Source organism: Prionailurus viverrinus, chromosome E3, assembly GCF_022837055.1.
Source record: "Prionailurus viverrinus isolate Anna chromosome E3, UM_Priviv_1.0, whole genome shotgun sequence".
Taxonomy (NCBI): domain Eukaryota; kingdom Metazoa; phylum Chordata; class Mammalia; order Carnivora; family Felidae; genus Prionailurus; species Prionailurus viverrinus.
The window spans coordinates 18,347,093-18,366,003 of NC_062576.1; the positions used below are offsets into that span (position 1 = coordinate 18,347,093).

The 18,911-nt window shown below is 54.0% G+C and overlaps 1 protein-coding gene across 2 annotated transcripts; it reads right to left on the reverse strand.

The window, feature by feature from the left end:
* Window positions 1-615: 615 nt before the first annotated feature.
* Window positions 616-18,911, reverse strand: SEZ6L2 (seizure related 6 homolog like 2). Of its 2 annotated transcripts, none has more exons than XM_047838514.1 (18): window positions 18,634-18,911; window positions 17,582-17,713; window positions 16,612-16,911; window positions 16,106-16,245; window positions 15,636-15,837; window positions 11,094-11,279; window positions 10,271-10,439; window positions 9,477-9,640; window positions 7,303-7,503; window positions 6,686-6,824; window positions 5,642-5,838; window positions 5,307-5,501; window positions 3,004-3,195; window positions 2,729-2,920; window positions 2,202-2,240; window positions 1,906-2,023; window positions 1,683-1,779; window positions 616-1,206 (listed from the first exon to the last, which is right to left on the reverse strand). In XM_047838514.1, the coding sequence occupies exons 1-18, from the start codon at window positions 18,710-18,712 to the stop codon at window positions 1,177-1,179; spliced, it is 2,772 nt and encodes a 923-aa protein (XP_047694470.1). In that variant the 5' UTR covers window positions 18,713-18,911; the 3' UTR covers window positions 616-1,176. The 2 variants fall into 2 exon arrangements, with proteins under 2 accessions (XP_047694470.1, XP_047694471.1); XM_047838515.1 differs by having other exon boundaries at window positions 1,683-1,804.

Genomic DNA, 18,911 nt, shown 5'->3' on the forward strand with positions numbered 1-18,911 from the left:
TGTCCTAAGACTGTTTAATTATATTTAAATATAAAAATCTGAATTAAGTGAAATGCAATTAATTCGGAGACTCTTTAGACAAATGGGCTACAAATTCCTTATAATGTTCAAAAGTGGATATGCCGGAAAAGGAAGCCCACAGGGTAAAAAACAAGCTCATTCTTTGTGAAATGCTACAAATTTGACCCTTCCTTAGTAGATGCGTAACAGCAGATTAGGGGACAAAAGAATGGTATACTTGGATGGATACAAAAGTTCTCAAAAGGAGCTTGCATTTTAGGTACACTGGTTATGAAACAAATGGAAAGCTGTTTGCCTCCTGCCTACTGTCCGCCATCTCCTGACTAGGTGCTTCTATATGAGCCTAGAAGCACCAAGCCCTGGCGGAGAGACAGCTGAAGCCCAGAGGGGGCTCAGCTTCCACAGAGGGTGAGACGAAAGCCAGACTTTTTGACCCCTAGCCAACCCCCCTTGACATTGCCCTGTGCCCAGTCTTGGAACGCCATCTTTTTTCCAAATTGTTCCCCTTTCCCCAGGCCTCTCTCCAGATGGGCCACCGTCACTGTGTCCAGCACTCTGTGACCCACCTTCCCACGCCCCACCAGCCCAGTTACAAATGGTGGTTTTCTGTTTATTGCTCAAAAACAAAAATCCATAAGCAAAGGCGGGGAGATTGTGGACTGGGAGACGGCATGAAGTGGGTAGGGGCCTTGTCCCTGTTTTCCCCCTACATCTCTCTTCCTGTGACTCTCCAGAGCCCAGGGGTTAGGCCTGGGGCCAGAGCGTCTGGGAAGAGGCTTCATGGCCAAGGGAATGCAGAGCTCTCAGGCAGTCCTTTGGCAGGGGGCGGCGGGGGTGGGGGTGGGGGTTTGCCCTGGGCTGGAGGGGTCCCAGGAGTTGCGGGGGGCTGAGTTCCCCTCCCAGGGTCCAAAAGCCAGTAGGGCCAGAGGGGAGGGGCAGGCCCCTTGTTTGGCAACTGAGAAGAGGAGGCTTGGGCGGCAGGATGCTGGTTTATTTACTGTAGGGTCCCCAAGGGCCATCAAAGCCCCCTCGTGGGACCAGGAGACTATTTACACATCAGGGAGAAAGGGAGCCAGAGGCAAGGTCCTGTACTCCTCCCTGCCCAGGAGGGGGAGGGGAGGGGCGTCCTGGGTCCTGCGGCCTTAGTCTTGGGGTTCAGATGGAAACTTCATACTCCCGTGTATCCTGGAGACAGAGAGGTGGGATCAGTTGCTGGAGTGGGAGGGGGATGGAGGAGGGAACAAAGTGAGAGGAGGCACCCACAAGGAAGGGGAGAGACCGTGGGCTTTTTACAAATAACATTGATCGCGAGGTTTGGGAGTCAGGGGGTGGGAACAGCCAGGGGATGTTCGGTTTATCTTATAGTATCTTAAAATCACATACAAAATCAGAGTTTCTGGATTGTCTCGAACAACTGGAAGATCTGGCAACTGCGCCCGAGTCTCCACTACAGACCCGATGGGGTGCAAGGTCTCCATTTAGCCACAGTCCTCACCACCCTCTATTGTTCACACCTGACTTGCTTTGTTCATTGGCGTGGCCTTGGTAGGCAGCTGAGGTTGAAATTCCCCAGACAGGTATTACAGAGACTTTGAGAGAAGGTTATGGAGTCCTGGGGGAGCTGAGAGGTGTGGCGCTCCGGGGGCAGGGGAAGGGCTCACCCCAGCTTCATACAGTGGATTGCTGAAGTCTGACTCCACAGTGATGGGGCTGTAGGAATGGGAGCCCGAGAAGCCGAAGAGGGATTTTCCCTGTAGCCTGGGAAAGGGAGGAGATAGAGGGGCTTATCGAGAGGTGAGCCCCCAACCCCCCCTCACCCAGGCGTCTGTGCCAGGCAGGCAGGACGTCTGCCCTGGCTCGAAGCTTCCCGAGTAGGGTACTTACTTGGTGTAGTATATGTAGACGCCGCTGCCGAGGACAATGACCAAACCTAGGGGCAGCAGGATAGCCAAAGCCAGGTTCCCACCCTCCAGCTGACGCGACGGATCTGTGGTCTGGGTCACTGGGGAGAGGAGAGGCCAGTGAGTTGGGGCTGGGTCCAGCCCTGGGCTCTCCCAGCCTCCTGCCCTGGGCCTCGAACCCTGGGCCTCACCCCTCCGGGGCCTGGCCTCCTGCCCCCGGCCTCTGCCTTGCCCCCCCGACTCGGCCAGGCCTGGTTCTCCACCTGTGCCCTCACTGACCTTCCAGTTTTCGGTTGTCCAGGAGCTCCTCATAGGCCACTGCAGGGAGAGGAGGGGGAGGGGACGGGGTCTGAGCCAGGGAGGGGAGGAGGCTGGGTAGAGGCCGGGAGCCCAGGGGGGCTGGGCTGGACAGCCTGGGTCTCTCTGCCCTCTGCTCACCCTAAACTTTATCCTTCCCTTGGCGGGGGCGTGGCAGGAGTAGTCAGGGCAGGGCCTTCTTCCTCCTTCTCCAGACCCCTAAAAGTTCAGCCTTCTTGGGCAGTCTAAATGAATCAGGTCTGTGGAATTTGTCAAAAGTAGGGAAGTGGAGACTGCTCCAGAGGACACGGGACTTCCAAGCCAAAGCCCCCTCTGCTCCATCATCCTTCAGGACAATTCTGTAATACCCGTGAGGATCAGAGCCCTCCGTAGGTGAAGGGGGAGCTCGGCAGGGTTGACCGCTGGTCTCAAATTCGCTTCCTGACTTTCCCAGCCCTGTCACTCCCCAGACACTGCTGCGCCCCCTCCGGCCCTGTCTGCCCAGGCACCTTTGCAGAGTGGGGGCTGGCTGGTCCACTGGGAGGGGTGGCCGGGCACACAGGTGATGGTGACCTCGCCGATGAGCTCAAAGCCCTCATAGCAGAAGAAGCGCAGAGACTCGCCCGCCTGGTAGTGATGTTTATACAACGTCTGATAGCCATTCTCTGGCACCCCTGGGTTCAGGCACGGCTCATACTTCACTGCAGGGCACATGTCAGTCACAGGCCGGCTCGCTGCTGAGCAGGCCACCCAGCCACCCTTCCCAGGGTGTCCCCAGACTCACAGGCACACTTGGGGACCCGGTCGCTCCACTTGGGTGTGCCTGTGTCCCGGCTGTAGCAGGTGAGTACGGCCGCCCCCTCCAGGCTGTACCCGGGCAGACAGCGGTACTGGACGTGGGAGCCAACAGGGAAGCCAGCGTCCGAGGTGGTACGGTGCCCATTGGTGATCTCACCAGGGTCGGCACAAGTCATGACTGTTGGCAGGAGGGCAAGGTCAGGGGGAACTCGGCCCTTAAAGGATCTCCCAGAAAGCTTAGGGCTGAGCCGTGGGCCGTCTTCCCTCTAGGCAAGCCCCCCCCTCTCCCCCTATTTCCTCTGAATGAAGAGATCAGAAGTTGGAAAGCCCTAAACCCCCATGCATTTTAGGTTTCAGGCTTCTTCCAGAAAAGAGTGGTGGGGGCAACCCAGGCCCTCACCCTAGGGTGAAATTTGAAATATGGTGGCCCCTGTACCAGAGCAGACCAGCTACACTCCAGCACTGCCAGCCCTGCGTGGTGGATCTTGGGTGGGACAGCAGCTGCTCTCTTTAATTTTATTTTTGAGAGAGAGAGGGAGAGAGAGAGACAGGGGGGGCAGGGGAAGGGGGGAGAGAGGGGGAGCATGAGCCGGGGAGGAGCAGGCAGAGAGAGAGATGAACAGAGGATCCAAAGCAGGCTCTGTGCTGACGGCAGAGAACCCAGTGTGGGGCTCGAACTCACGAACTGTGAGATCATGATGTGAGCCAAAGTCGGACACTTAACCGACTGAGCCACCCAGAGGTCCAGCAGCTGTCCTCTTTAGAGCCCTCCTGCTCAGCTCATCACTGTCCTTCCCAGCCCCTTGCGCGCTCCTACAGCCCGCCCTGCAGGTGCTTACTTACTTGTAGGAAGTAACAATCATAGCCATTTCTTGTACTTAGACCTGCACAAGGCACCCTGTTAAATGTTTTACATCCACGGTATCCTATACCCTGATGGTCCCAAAAGGCCAACGTGTCTCCCAGGGCTCAAGGCGGTCAAATAACTGGTCCATGGCCACTCAGCCAGGTCACAGCCCCATTAACACTGGGCTGAGATTCGGAGACTTGAGTCACAGCTCAGCTTCAGGCTCAATGTGCTGCCTTGGCCAGGCCCTATCCCCTGTCCCCTATCCCCTCTGGGTCCTGCCTCCGTCCCTTCCTGTCTCTGTCTCTGTCCCTGTCCTGTCCTGTCTGGGTTTCAGACTGGACATCCTGTGAATCCTTCCAGAGATGGGGAGCTGCGTCATCCAGAACGTTTTCCTTGTGCGCAGCCCAAATCTGCCTTCCTGAACTTAACCTCATCGGGCCCACCGTTGCCCCCAAGGACCAGGTAGAAGACCTCCCATCCCATGTCCTCATGGCCGGCTTCCCCAAATTTGAAGAAAATGACAGCAACCACCCCTTTCTGCTATTCTAAGAGATAAACACTCCCAGCTCCTTTAAATGTCACCTCCTCTGCGAAATCTCCTGTCCCATCACTGGAACAACGACCCCCCTTCCCTTCCCTTCTTCATATTTATAGCAGCTACTACTTACTGCTGACACGCGCGCTGTGTGAACTTGATTTGCTCTTCACAGCCCCTTTTCCTATTTCACCGATGAGGCAGCCAAGGCTCAGAGATGTTAAGCACTTTGCCCCAAATCATCCCGCAGTTACCACTGTGCAATATTCTGATTTATTTAAGCGTCTGTCCCCCTCCTGGACTGTGAGCTCTGCCAGGGTCGGGAGGGACCCCAGACCCTCTGCATAACCCTAACCCCGCATGGGGCTTCAAAGACTGCATTAAAACAAACCGAATTCTCTGACCAGCCTCGGCCCTAGTACAGTGACTCCCCGTAAGGTCAAAGGTTAGGGACTGAGAGACTGGAGCAGGGTCTAGAACGAAAAGAGCAAGCGGGAGCTGACCGGGAAGGCCGGGAGGGGTGGAACTCGGCCTCAGCAGAGGCGGGGCCAGTAGGCTGTGGGGCGGGGCCGCGAAAAGGTGAGGCTGAACCCAGGGCACGCGGGGTCAGAGCCCAGAACAGTGCACTTGAGGGATGCCGCCCGGAGATGAGAGTGGGTCCAGAGGGGACAGTTTTGGGACACCGAGGATCGGAGGAATGGACCCCAAAGGGAAAGGGGGACGGGGCCTGAGCAAGATCTGGGCAGAATCCAGAACGAAGGGATGAAACGCGGCCGGGATAGGGGCGGGGACACAAAGGGACCGAAGCGGGACGCAGAGGGGTCTGGCGGCGCCCAAGCTGAGCCGCGAAACCCAGATGGGGAGGGGCGGGGCCACGAGAGATGTGGGCGGGGCCCGAACTCACTCTTTTGGCAGGCGGGCGGCGCTGCGCTCCAGGACAGGTCCCACTGGCAGGTGAGAATGTCGGAGCCGAGGAGCTCGTAGCCAGGCTCGCACTGGTAAGTAAGCACGGTGCCCCGGATCAGGTCCCCGTGGGAGGCTGTCCTCCAGCCCCACTCCGGGGGTGGCAGCTCGGGGCACGTGTCGTTCCTCGGGACCTCTGCAGGGGAAAGACAGAGAGTTTGGATACTACCCTGCGAATGACTCGGGGAGCCCTTCCAGCCTCAGGGACCTCGACCTCCTCCCGCGATCTCTGGCCTGCCGGACCCCTGCCCATTTCAGGAGCTTAGACCTCGATACCTTTGAAGTGCAACACGAAACCCTGCCCCAGGCCCGGGTTTGGGGGCCCTGGCGGTGCCTGGAACTGCAGCGTGAGGTCGGGCCCAGAGGAGAGGAGGCGGCGGCGCGGTTGGGGTCCCCGCAGCTGGGCCAGGACTCGGGCGCTGGGACCGTCCCCGTCGAACAGTGTCAGCATGTCCCCTTCGCGCACATTCAGGCTGCGGGGAGTGGGACCAGATAAGGGGGCTGGGTTATGATCGGCCCCTCCTATCCGGTTCTGCCCAATCCCTAACTCAGTTCATTAGTAACCCTACCTACTCTCCAGCCCTGCCCACATTCTTCCATCTCAGGCCCGCCCCGACTTTTGACCAATTTTGGGCTTCTCTGTGCTAACCACTCCAGGTTCCACCTGTTCTGTGGCTCTTCCCAGTTCCTGCTTCCCCATTCCCAGTCCAACTCCTTGCGACCTCGCACTCTCTGGTCCCTCCTCCATCACGTGGTGAGCCACAGTCTCGCACAAGCCCCGCTCTGACCAATCACAGGCCATGTTCATTTACCACCAGCCCAACTCCAGGCCCCACCTGAGTATCTGCAGGCCCGCTTCTGGTTCGTCACGTGACCACCTCACACCAAATCAGCTCACCGGATTCTCCTCACACCCACACCCACCTCTGGTGCTGGTGGTGATACAATAGCTTGGGCCTGGGTCCCTGGAAGTTACTCCAGGGGCGGCCTCAGAAACAGCCAAAGAGTGGGAGACTCCAGGCCAGAACCCCCTGTTCACTATTACCCACCCCCCCACCCCCCCCCCCCCCCCCTCAGCCGCAGAAGACTGCAGTAGCCCATTTCCTTGTCCAAAATCGCCTGGCTAATAATTTGTACCTAGGTCTACCCGACAACGCACTCCCCCATCCTGAACCCTTAGTTGCCTCTTTCATTAGATCGTATATTCACCAAATCTCATGTAAACGTGCAAGCCGGCCAGGCTCAGAATGCAGGCTAGGCGTTGTCATACCATGCTTCACCGACCCACGCCCGCCACACCCCTGCAGCACCCAAACGTACATCTCCACTTGGAGCAAGATGCGCTTCTCTTCTTGGACATGTAGGCCCCACACGCAGTCCTGGCCGGGGCTATAGCTCTGGGGCCAGTCAGGAGAGAGGACCACACCAGCTGCCTCTGACAGCTCCCCTCCACACATGGCTAGGGTGGAAGGGGGGGGAGGGTCGTCAGATTCAGAACCCAGGTGGGAGGGCGGTCTCCAGTTCACCACAGACCTCACTGTTCCCAACTGCATGCACTAGACCACCTCACAGGTTTCCTGTTATCTATTAAGACACCTGTTTCTCGATGTACCCAGTCCTGTTGTACCCAATCCCCAGCCCTGCTCTCAATTAGCCCTGCCCATGCTCCAGCCTATGCATTACCCCCCCCCCCCAACCCATAACTTAGTTCTATTTCTAGCTCTTCAAGACATTTGGGTTGTGACCCCTAAGTTTTGTAACAAACACACCAGTTATTTAGTTAAGAAAACTATTTCTGAAAGGGACAGGGATTTGCCCAAGGCCTGGGTTTATTAGGTTTGGAGAGGCAAGTCTCCTCCCTGAATGGCCTTCCTAAGATTCCCAGCCCAGGGAGAGTCTGTAGACTGAAGGACCTCCTGCCGATGTCGAGGGCTCACCCTTGCAGGCTGGCTCTGTGTCGTTCCAGTGGGGCTCTGTGGGATCCACACATTCGATGGCATTGGGGGGGCCCGGGGGCTCTAGGGCATATCCTGGGAGGCACGAGAAGGTGGCCAGTGCCCCTGGGCGGTACTCAGGGTCCGTGGTGGTGACATTGCCATGTGCCAGGAAGGGGGCGAAACAGCGATCTTCTTCAAAGGCTAGAGAGGAGTCAGTCACAGAAATTAAGCATTAAGATAGGTCTCAGGGGACTCAGACTGGGGGGACTTAGGCTGAATTCAAGTGTCGTTTGGCCATTCCGTGGTCTGTTTACAATGGAATGCTTAGGGCTTAACTTTCACTCTCCAGTCTCCTCCAAACCCTAACACTTCTCATTTACACATTTCTGTTACCTTCCTGGCCTCTGGAGGAAAACTGCTAGGCTAGTCAAATCCCAGCTCCCATTCCACAGATGAGGAAACTGAGGTCCAAGGACAAAAAGTCACTTGCCCAGTGTCATACACTAGGGCAGTGGCAGAATCAGGTCTCAGACTCACATGGCATGATTCCCAGATAGAGACACTTGGTTTTAGAAACTCCAGAGGAGGGAGAGGAAAGGGTGCCTTTGGAGAACTGGCTCATGTAAGTGTGCTCTCCCCTCAAAAATAACAGATTCTGATTACCCCTGATCATCCATGCTGTGGCTAGAATCCAAAAGTGCAGTGAATGCAGAAGCTACTCAATTTTGATTTTGGACTAAGTCAGCAAAAATAAACATTTGGAGAGCATTTTAGTTTTGGCCCACGTGATCATATCTTAGCTGCAAAACTATACGTGAAGAGGAATCTGAAGCTCATGGAACAGCAATGACCCACAACTAGGGAGGCAGGCCTTAAACCTGGAACTCTTTTCACATTTTCAAAGACAAAATGCAAATTATTTTTTAGATCCACTGTTGTAGTTTACTGTTATTTAACCCGATGAGGTTAAGTGTCATGTCCAAATCCTATGCACCCATCAGGGCCCAGTGCCAATTCCATTTCTCCCTTGATTCATACCAGAGACCAGCCCCTCCCATCTCTGAGCATTTCATTTTCTTTATCTCTCTCCTGCTACTGTTTGCACAAATCCTCTGCTCCAGTCACACTGAAATTTCCTGTTTCCCAAACATACCAGGCCTTTCTATGACTCTTTACTATTGCTCACACTGTTCCTTTCACCTGAGATGCTCATCCCTAATCTCCCTCTTTTATTTATTTATTTTTTTAAGTTTATTTATTTATTTTGAGAGAGAATGAGTGGGGGAGAGGCAGAGTAAGGGAGAGAGAGAATCCCAAGCAGGTTCCACACTGTCAGCACAGAACCCCACTCAATGCTCCAACTCACGAACCATGAGATCATGAGCAGAGTGGAAACCAAGTCAGACCCTTAACCGACTGAGCCACCCAGGTGCCCCTAATCCCCCACTTTTAAAATTCTCTCTATCCCAGAGCCTGGCCAGTAGGTAGAGTATGAGACTCTCAAAATTCTCTCTATCCTGTAAAGGTGTTCAAACACGTCTTCTCCCATGGTCGGCTCACCTCCTTGTTTCTACCTGTCCAGCATCCGGTCCCCCTTCTTCTGTTTACAGCACTCCTTTTTTCATTTTGGGATACATGCCTCCCCGGTCAATGAGGTCCGGTTGGGGCCAACTCTGGATGGTTATGTGATGTGGATCTGCCAATCCTAACACCACCTGACCCTAGCTTTAATGAGGCTCGAGCGTAGGCACATGACCTAAGCCAGGGAAATGAGAGCCCTTCTTGGCATTTCTGCTGAGAAAGTGCTATACTTTCTCTTTCTGGTTGACTTACTAAGTTGGTGGTTTATCAGTCAGAACTGCTAGGTCCACCACATATGAGAGCCTGACAATGAAGCCAACACAGAGCAAAGAACTGAGAGATTAAGGTAATTGGCCTCTTGGCTATGTATCTAGAGCCAGCCATATATGAAACTTAAAGAGAAAAAGCCACTTCAGGAATTAGAAGGGGTCCATCAGAGGGGATTTTTAGAGTTTTGGGGTGGGAAAGCAAGTTAGGTTCCAGGGATCCAAACACAGAGATGAACAGGGACAGTGTTTGTGCTTGTGACTGTACCTGGCCATCAGGAAGAGGGGAGAGTGCAGGAGTTGGGGCCCCGAGAGGAGGGCGGTTACCTTCAAATCGGAGGCTTAGCAGCAGGGGATTGGCAGGTGTCTCTGAGAGCAGCTCCACATACAGGGACTGGGCATCACTGATGAGACCCCGCTCTGGGACATCATCCATGTCTGAGTCATAGATGACTGGGGAGAGGGGACTGCCCCCTGAGCGCACCATTAGCCTGAGATGGACAGAAGGGTCGTCAGGAGCTCAGTTTCCCCTCAGAAGCTGCCCCACCTCTTGCCAGGCTCTCCTCACTCATTTTCAAGCTATTGTTTTCAAAGGTCGACTACATGCCAAGTACTCTAAGACTTTACACATTTTGTCTCATTTAATTTTCACAAGAGCCCTTGAGTGGGTACTCTTTATTACTCCTTACTTTAGAGATGAGGACACGGAGGCCCAGAAAGAGTAAATAACCTGCCCAACATCATACAGCAACTCGTGGCAGAGCTGCGATAGCAGTTAGATAGAGGGGGTACCAATGATGATGAGGATGCCAAGCACATTTACAGTGCTCTCTGTGGGCCAGGCATCCTTCTAAGTATTTCATGTGTCTTAACATGTATCCTCGCAGAAACCTTCAAAAGGAGGTCCTATTATTGCCACTCTACAGGAGAGGAAACTGAGGCACAGAGAAGTTCAGTGATTCATCTAAGTTGACACAGCTATACTGCCTAAGAAAGGGAAGGACCAATCTGTATTTGACACAAATTTTAACTGGGATCCACTCCAGACCTGTCTGACCACCCCTTGCAGCCTCCCTGTTTCCCAGAGGTGGGGACCTCTGACTCAAGGCGCAGATCCTCACCGGTCATTGTCCTCATCCAGTGAGACCCTCTCGAAGTGCAGGTGAAGCCGGCGTCCCTCAGCTGCTTCAATGACCCAACGGCAGGTGAGGTTGGGCCCTGCCGCTCCCCCAGGCTCAGGGGACACGATGCGGCCCAGTGTAGCATTGTGGATGGTGCCACCACAGGATGCTGTGGGGGGGGGGGGGGATATGTTAAGGTGACTTGTCCTCCTGTCTTCAGAGCTGTTACATCCACACCTTTGGTTGGGACCTGGCCTCAGGGTGCCCTACAGGCTCACAGCAGAGGACAGGACATTTCCAGGCCACCACTCAGGTAGGGAACCAGCCCTAAAATAGGAAACCCCAGAATGGACACCTCCTAGGATGGAAATCCTGCTAATATGAACACTCTCCAGATGTGGATACCCTGGCATCTGGAGTTATGGGGGATCCCCCAAATTGAAGCCCTCAAATGGAAAATCTTCCAGACGGGATCACCAGGATGAAGACTCTCCAGGATAGATAGAGACCCTCTAGATATGGACCTCAAGAATGGTTTCCTTGAGGATGAGGAGTCCCTAAGAGAAGAGGCAGCCAGAATGGTGACTCCCCAGATGGAAACCCTCTAGGCAGGACATCCCCAGATAGAGACCCCCAAGAATGGAGATTCTCAGAGGATAGGGACATTCAGTGTAAGGAGCTCCAGATGGAGACACCAGGATAGGGACTCTTCTAGGCAGAAACCACTTCAAGATGGATGTTCCCCAAAGATGGAGATGCCCAAGATAGTACCCTCCCAATGGGGCTCCCAGGACAGGCCCCACTTAGCATGCAGGAGACTCACCCATACAGCTGGGGGGTTCACCACTCCAGGCTGGCCGGGTGCCATTGAGGCAGATAAGGGTCTCCTCACCCTGCAGCTGGTAGCCCGAATCACAGTGGAAGGTGGCAGTACCCCCAGGGTGCAGGTCTGTCACGCTCACATCCCCATGGGTCGGCCGGGGAGGGAAGCCACAGCTCAGGAGATAGGCTGGATAAGGCAGAGCAGGGAGAAGGACTCTTTTCTCCAGGCCACTCTCACCAATCACCCAGCACTTCCTTCCCCCTTTCCACATCCCCCTGGAGGCACAGACTGGCTCCTTACTGGAGTTTTCACATGGCTACTTGGTCTAATGAAGAGATAACTTCAATATCTCTTATCTCCCCTAATCTTTGTAATCTACCCACTTTGGCTTCCATTTTAGAGATGAAGTATCTGAGATTCAAAGACATTCTGACTGTGGTACATATTTGGTGTGTGACCTCGGGCAAATCAGTTGACCACTCTGAACCCATCCAGCTCTAATAATAACAAATAGTATTTCCAGAGCCTGTTCAGCTGCTAAGGTGAGTTTATGCAGCACTTTTGAGGTAGCCAGAGTAAGACTGTGATACGTTTTCCAGATGTAGAAATTGGTTACTAAGTGCCTCACCATGTTTTCTCCCTCCTTTAAAAGCATTTTTTTAAATGTCTTATTTATTTTTGAGACAGAGAGAGCATGAGTGGGGGAGGGGCAGAGAGAGAAGGGGACACAGAATCTGAAGCAGGCGTCAGGCTCTGTGCTGACACGGGGCTCAAACCCACGAACCGTGAGATCATGACCTGAGCCAAAGTCAGAGGCTTAACCAAGTGAGCCACCCAGGCGCCCCTATGCTTTCTCCCTTCTACACACATACAGACTCTCTTCCACGGAGGCGCGTGGTGGTAGGATTCCCTCAGCTTTCAACCAGAGGAGCCACATGAAACTCCTTTAGGAACTTTGACCATCTTGTCATTAAAGACCTTCATACTCAGTGCCCCCTAAATGAATCCTCCAGTGAAAGTGAAGTGCTAGGGAAAGCTTTGCTTTCCTTTGTTTCTCTCCTCCTCTCTTGCAGTGAGAACTATCCAATCTCTCTTTTTGTGCTGGCTGCTAAGACGCTCGGAACCAGATCGAGGCTTGTCCCTAGCAACAAGGGCCTGTCCATCCACGTCTATTTTTTCATCCTTAATACGCACTTCCTGGCACCAATTTTCTTCTTATTTTATTTAATTTTGCTGTGTTCTTTTTTGAAAGCCTCCTGAAAACCTTGTGGAATCCTATGAGAGAAATAAATAGAAAGTGACTTTGGGGATGCCTGGCTGGCTTAGTCAGATGAGCATGCGACCCTTGATCTCAGGGTCATTAGTTTGAGCCCCATGTTGGGTGTAGAGACTAATTAAATAAGAGAAAGAAAGAACGAAAGAATGAAAGAAAATAGGGAGGAAAGGAAGGAAGGGAGGAAGGAGGAAAGAAGGAAAGAAGGAAGGAAGGAAGGAAGGAACAAAGAAAAAGAAAGGAAGAGACTTGGTAGTAAACAATGGACTCTAAATTTGGTCCTGACACAGTTCTGTGTGTCTGTTTCAGACCAGTCACAGTTCATCAGGAAGGGCTGCCAGGCGGAGGTGCACCAAAGCTGGGTCTCTGTAGCAGGGGTAGGCTCTGGGTAACCGTGCTGGGAAGGTACCAGTTTGCCTGGGCCTTTGTTTTTGCTAACTCTCCAGCCCTAAGTGATTCTGTCAGAGACCTGGTCTCTCCCTACTTCAAAATTCAATAAGCATTTCCTTGGCTGGGTGCTGGGCACAGAGAGGCGAAAAGGGCCCCCAGGCTTTGCCCTTCGGGAGTTCACAGTCTATGAAGACAAACACAAAAACCTTCTAGAATACAGTGGTTTAAGTACATATTAGCCTCTTGATGACTCTCCACAGTTAGCAGAATCAAGTCCAAATGCTTTGGGTTGACATTCAAGTGCCTTCCATAGCTGTGTCCAGCGCAACACTCCCAGCGTCAGGTCTTAGCACCCGCAATCTGTATATCCTACACAATATAATTTTGTGACTTCCATATCTTTTCACACCATTTCCCCCACCTGCAAAGCCCTCTTCTCGCCCTTTTTCATTTCTCAAGGAGTAACTTAAGAACCACCTCTTCCAGGAAGTCTTCCTCACCCCTCCCCTTTCCAATTGAGTTTGTTTCTTTCTTGCCTCCTCACATGCACCTGCATAATCTTATCATCACATTGCTGTCTATTGCCATGATGAGACAGAACCACACCTTATTTATTTTGTCTCCCCAAAGCCTAGCCTAACTGGTCCACTGATGCTGCAGCGAAGAGGGTTTTTGGAACAATACACAAGAGCACTGGATTTGGAACCGGGCAGACCTGAGTTCTGGGTCCAGCTCCAAGACTTATTAGCTGTATGACCTTGAGCAGGTGATGTCACCTCTAGGGCCTGTCACCTGTAAATGGCAGTAATAACCACTATCATTGACAACTGGCCTTCAGGTTAAAGGAAAGAAACACGCAAAGCACCTGACACATAGAAAGTACTCAGAAAAGCTTAATCACTTGCCACTCCATCTCAATTAATGAATGCCTCAGAGTCAGGGCTGGGGACTGACTGCTGACTCTGCAATGAACTTACAGGTGGTTTAGCATCCATCTGACCTTTCATCCTCTCAGAGCTGGGGGTCACTCTCAGGGGTGCTGGGAGATGCAAAGGAAACCACAGTTGGCGCAGGGGTTTTGTAAATGGGAACGCTCGCTGGGCTTGGGGCAAGCAGTGATGGAGCCTTTGGCCTTTCAGAGAAGCTAATGAGGCCACTTTGGACCAGAGGCCCTAGCTAGTGCAGACTGGGGAGCGCTTAAACAGGGCCTCGGTCCCAAAGGTGCCCTGAGAAGCTGCAAAGCAGGGAAGACCGAGGCAGGTAATGAAGGCCAATTTATGCAATAGCCCTGCTTCCCCAAATGTTCTACTTAGTCTAAAGAGTCCTATTTTCAATGCCCTAGGGAAGTGGCTGCTTAAGAGAGCCAGCGGGGAGCCATTTTGTAAAATCGGAAGTCCTGCCCTGGGCCCGGGCCCTGGGCCATGCCCTTGCTTCCTGCTGATCTGACCACCAGTTACATGGCCCCCACCTCACTGGGTTCTCCGCGAATAGGTCTCTCCACCTTGCACACATGAGCCCCTGGGGCTGGGCAGAGGCCTCAGGAGAAACTCGAAAGGGTGTGAGGAAGGGGTACGGGCGCTGTGTGAGCTGGATAAAGCCCACAAGGGAAACGGGGGGCAGCAGAGCACACAAGAGGCAGGCAAGGCCATGAGGTGATGTAAATGGGGACATTGGCCCCAAACATAGTTCCCTCTCTGTTTTCCAAGGAACACAGGGACTTTGGAGATGGCAGCAGGGTCCGGAATGGGACAGTGGGCTGGGACTGTTGCCTCATACACACGTGTATGCTAGAACATACCCTTGCACTGTGGGAAGGTTCCCGTACACACGGGTGAGCACCAATGTCCACCTGTCTGTAGGCTGTCTGTGGGTGGTTGCTCATGAATGCAGTTGTGCCTCTTACGCCCCCCAAACCCAGCAGGATCTTTCTAGGCCACAAATCTGAGGCTGTCACTGTCTTGCTTAAAACCTCTCAATCCGTCTCCGTGCCCCTTGCAGGATAAAGTCATCTGTACTCCTTACTGAAGCTGATAAGGCCCCTCATGATCTGAATCCAACCTACCTCCCAGTCTGGTCTCTTAGAGCCTGCTTCCCACCCACCACTTTCTGGGTTTTTCTGTAGCAACAACTGACATTGCTGAGCTCTCACTCTGTACGAGACACTATTTTAAGCACCTGACATGTATTAGTTAATTTGACCTTCCTAATAATGCCATGAGCTAAGTATTATGATCCCCACTTTTCAGGTGAGAAGTGAGGCACAGAAAGGTTAAGTAACTCGCCCCAGGTCACACAGCTAAGACAATTCTGTCTTCCATGCTGAATCACTTCAACTCCTCAAGGAGGCCATGCTTTTTCATCCGTCAGGACACTTGCCTCTTTCTCCCCCTCCCACCTTCCCCTAGTAGCTCATCTTTTAGTTCCCAGCTTAGTTACCTCCTCCAAGAAGGTGTCCCTGTATCCCTTAGGAGAAATTTAAGTCCCTTTGAAATTTGTTCCCTCTGCCTGTGTTTCCTTCATCATAGGGATATAGGTCCGAATCTCACTGAATTATAATCATCCTGATTACTTGCCCATCTCTTTACCTAGATTCTGAGTTCCTTGATGATTTACATCTAGCTTGTTCATTTCTCCCTCCAGGGATAACACAGGGCCGGTATGAAACGGGTGCTCAATAAACATTTGTCGAGTGAATGGGTGAAATGCCACCTGGATGTGTGCACACCCAGACACAGGTCTGTGAGTGTGTGAAATAAGTATATGTAGATCTCCTCTATGGGCTCTGCCCCCAGGGTCCTAGCCAGGAGGAAAGGCTCCTGGTGATGTCCCTTGTGCCCAGTGTGGCCCCTCCCCTTCCACCAGCACCCCAGACTCCTCACCCTGATAGTGGATCCTGAAGCCACCGCCCCTTGGGACCCGTGGACTCTGGAAGTGCAGGAGCAGTCGGTTGGTTGGACTCCTAAGGACCTGTCCTTCTCCCAGCATGGAGGAGTTGGCCAGGAGTCGGGGGGCCAGGCCTGGGGACCCCCCACCAGCCAGCACCAGGAGTTCCTCCTCCCGAGACAGGTTCAGCGTCTGCACCTAAAGAAGCCAGACCCAGACCCCCCGGGACAAGTCAGTGAGGGTGGGTGACCCCTAAGTCCCCCACCCCTTGCCTTCCCCTCCCTTGCGTGTGGCAGCCAAATATCACTGTGACATCGGTCAAATTATAGAACTCTAGGAGAGTCTTTGAGATCCTCGGAAAACAGGCCCATTTCAGTTAGGAAACAGGTTCTCTGGTTCCCAGGCCAAACTTGTGCACACCCCTGGGCCTAGAGGAAAGGGCTTGGGGGCTTCAAAGTCCAGTTACCTGGATCTCAATGCCATAGCCAGGGTAGACATGGATGCTGTATGTGCAGTCCAGGAGCCCCAAGGTGCGGCTGGCTGCGCTCCCCAAATCTGGAGACTCCACATGCCCTTCGCCCTCAGAGATGTTGTTATTACACAGAACTGAAGAGATACAAGTGGCTGGAGTTGGGAGAATCCCTGTGTTCTTGCCCCCCCAGCCAAGCAACTCTGGGGGTCCTCACCTGTCTTGGCCCCAGCACCCCTCTCACCACCTTTATCCGGTGCTCCCTCTCCACCCTCCCCCTCCCCCGTGCCCACAACTCCCTTCCCCAACCGTAATGGAGATAAAACACATAGAGAGGTGCTGGTACATAGCAAGGGCATATGAATGCCAGCCTTTATTATTATTGAGCGGAAGCCCAGACCCCTTCTTCCACACCATCCCAGCAGCCTCTCCCCCTGCACACCCGCTCCTCTCCCACATTCGTACTCTTGCACACTGTCCCCATCCCCTTTCGCTCGCCTCACCTGGGCTGGTCACCGTGGTGGTAACAGTTGTCGTGGTGATGATGGTGGTCGTGGTCTCCTCCTCTCCTCCCTCAGGCCCGAGGGGTGGGCCTGGGGAGGCGGGGCCAGGAAGGGGCGGGGCCGTAGTTCCTGGGGGCGGGGTCAGCAGCTCTGGTGCGGTGGGGCCTGCCCCCCTGCCCCCTTTAGGGGTTACGGCTGTTGTCAGAGGCCCTGTCCCTGGCTCAGTGGCCCGTGGCAGGGAGGGCGCTGCAAGAGTCTGGCCGGCTGGAGGGGTGGCTAGTGTGGGGTCTGGATCAGATCCTGGGACAGTGCAACGGAAGTCAGGGCACAGAAGGAGCAAATTGGGGGGCCATGGGTAGGGAGCAGGGCTGAGGGAAACTGGGGGCTCCCCCACTGAACCCCAAAGACCTCCCCCACAAGGTGCAGGCCCCCCCCCACGTCTCCCTTCCCCACCCGAACTTTGAGCCTCCTCCCAAGGCGTCCACAGCCTGACCCCCCATCCCTCGCCACCTCTCTGCCTAGGTCCTTCCACTCTGACAGTCTCCTTGAGCCTCTCCATGCCTCCCCCTTCAGATCCGGCTCCCCTTCCTGTGTACCCCTTTCTCTCTCCTCTCTCTCTCTCTTTCGCTGTCTCTGGAACTCTTCTCTGTTTAGTATTCCCGTGGCTCTCTGACTTTATGAGTCTAAATCTGCTACTCTCTGCATTTCTCTCTCTTTCTGTGTCTCTCTCCCCCTTGTTCCTCCGAATCTGGTTCTCTGAGTTTCCATCTGTGTTTCTCTCTGATGGTCTGTTTTTCTGTCTGGCTCTGTCTCTTGATCATTCTGTCTCGATTTCCCTGGGTCTCTGCCTATGCCCAGTTTTGACACGCTCTAACCATCACTCTCTGAACGTCACTGGCTTGGGTTCCCATCTCCCTGAGTTTATTCCCTCCCTCTCTGTATGCCACTCGTGCCACTCTGGGGGCCTCACCCGGCAGGTAGCCCATCTCTGGACCCCTCCTCAGCAGGGCCCCATGGAGCAGCTCAGCCAAAGCCTCGGAGGCTACTGTGGGGGCCTCACTTCCGGGCTCTGGCAGTACCTCTTCTTCCTTCAGGGGCAGACCTAGGAGATGAAGTTGTGTGAGCCCTTCCACTGCCCCACACTCTTTCCTTCTCTGGAAAGATCTTTTCCAGAGCTCTTCCCCTCTCCCCAGTCAACAGGGCCTGCAGGAGCTCAGAGGGTCCCAGACTGGGCTGAGAGCCAAGATTGGAGGAGGGGCTCCCAGCTGCCTCACACACTCCTGCACCTTCCCCTCTCCCCCCACCCCCCAGGCTGAGTGGGCCTTCAGTGAACCCTGGACAGCGCCAGCAGCGTGGCCACAGTGCTACCTTCATTTTCCCCTCACTGGTGCTCTTCCCCAACCCTGGAGCTCTGCAGAGGGTCTGGCAGTACCTCCCAGCCCTTGCTTCCGCAGTGCCCAGCTTTCTTTCTGGGTTTCTGTCTCTGCAGTGTGGTGTTCTCTCTCTCTTTCTCTCTCTCTCTCTGTCTCTGTCTCTCTCTCCCTCTCTGCAGTCTCTGCCAGCTTCCCTGGAGTCTGGCGAGGGGTCAGATTAGAGGACTGAATATTTGGTCTCTGGTCTCTGAGCACTGCCTCTGTTCATCTGTCTTTGTCCATTCGTCCAAGAGCGTTTGTGTGTGCAGTGCCTGGCGTTTCTCCCACCACCTCCGTGTCCCACCCAGGTACCCTGCATGCTTCATGCCGCCTCCGCAGACATCCCCCCAACTTCCCCAGCCCTTCTTCCTGTATTTAACACCGCCCCTGGCTCTGGTAAAAGCTCCCCTCATTCATTCCCCCACCTCTTCAGCATTGGGGGTTAGGGCTCCAGGCACCAGCGAGAAAGCCCTGGCTTGCCCCTTCCCCATCAGCTGTACCCCTCCCCTCTCCCAGAAGCTCAGAAAGCCCAGGATGTTCAGAGAAAGGATGGCAGAAGACCCAGCTGAGGACCTTCCCCGGGCCTACCCCCACGCTCCCATGTCCTTACCCTGAATCCAGGGACAGCTCAGCAGAATTAGGAACAGCAGCTGGGGAGGCGGCGGGTGCTGGACCCTGGGAGTCCCCATGGCGACTCACACCGATTTCTCTCCTCTGCGTCTCTCCTAAATAATCTGTCACCTTTCCTCCGTCTCCTTTTATCTTTCCCTTTACTTATTTATTTTTTTCCCTGCTAGCATGGAGCAAGAAAGACAATTTCTCTGCCCCTTGGGATGGAGGGGCAGAATTGGGCTGGAGGTCGCCTGGATCCCACCCCTCCTTGCCCAA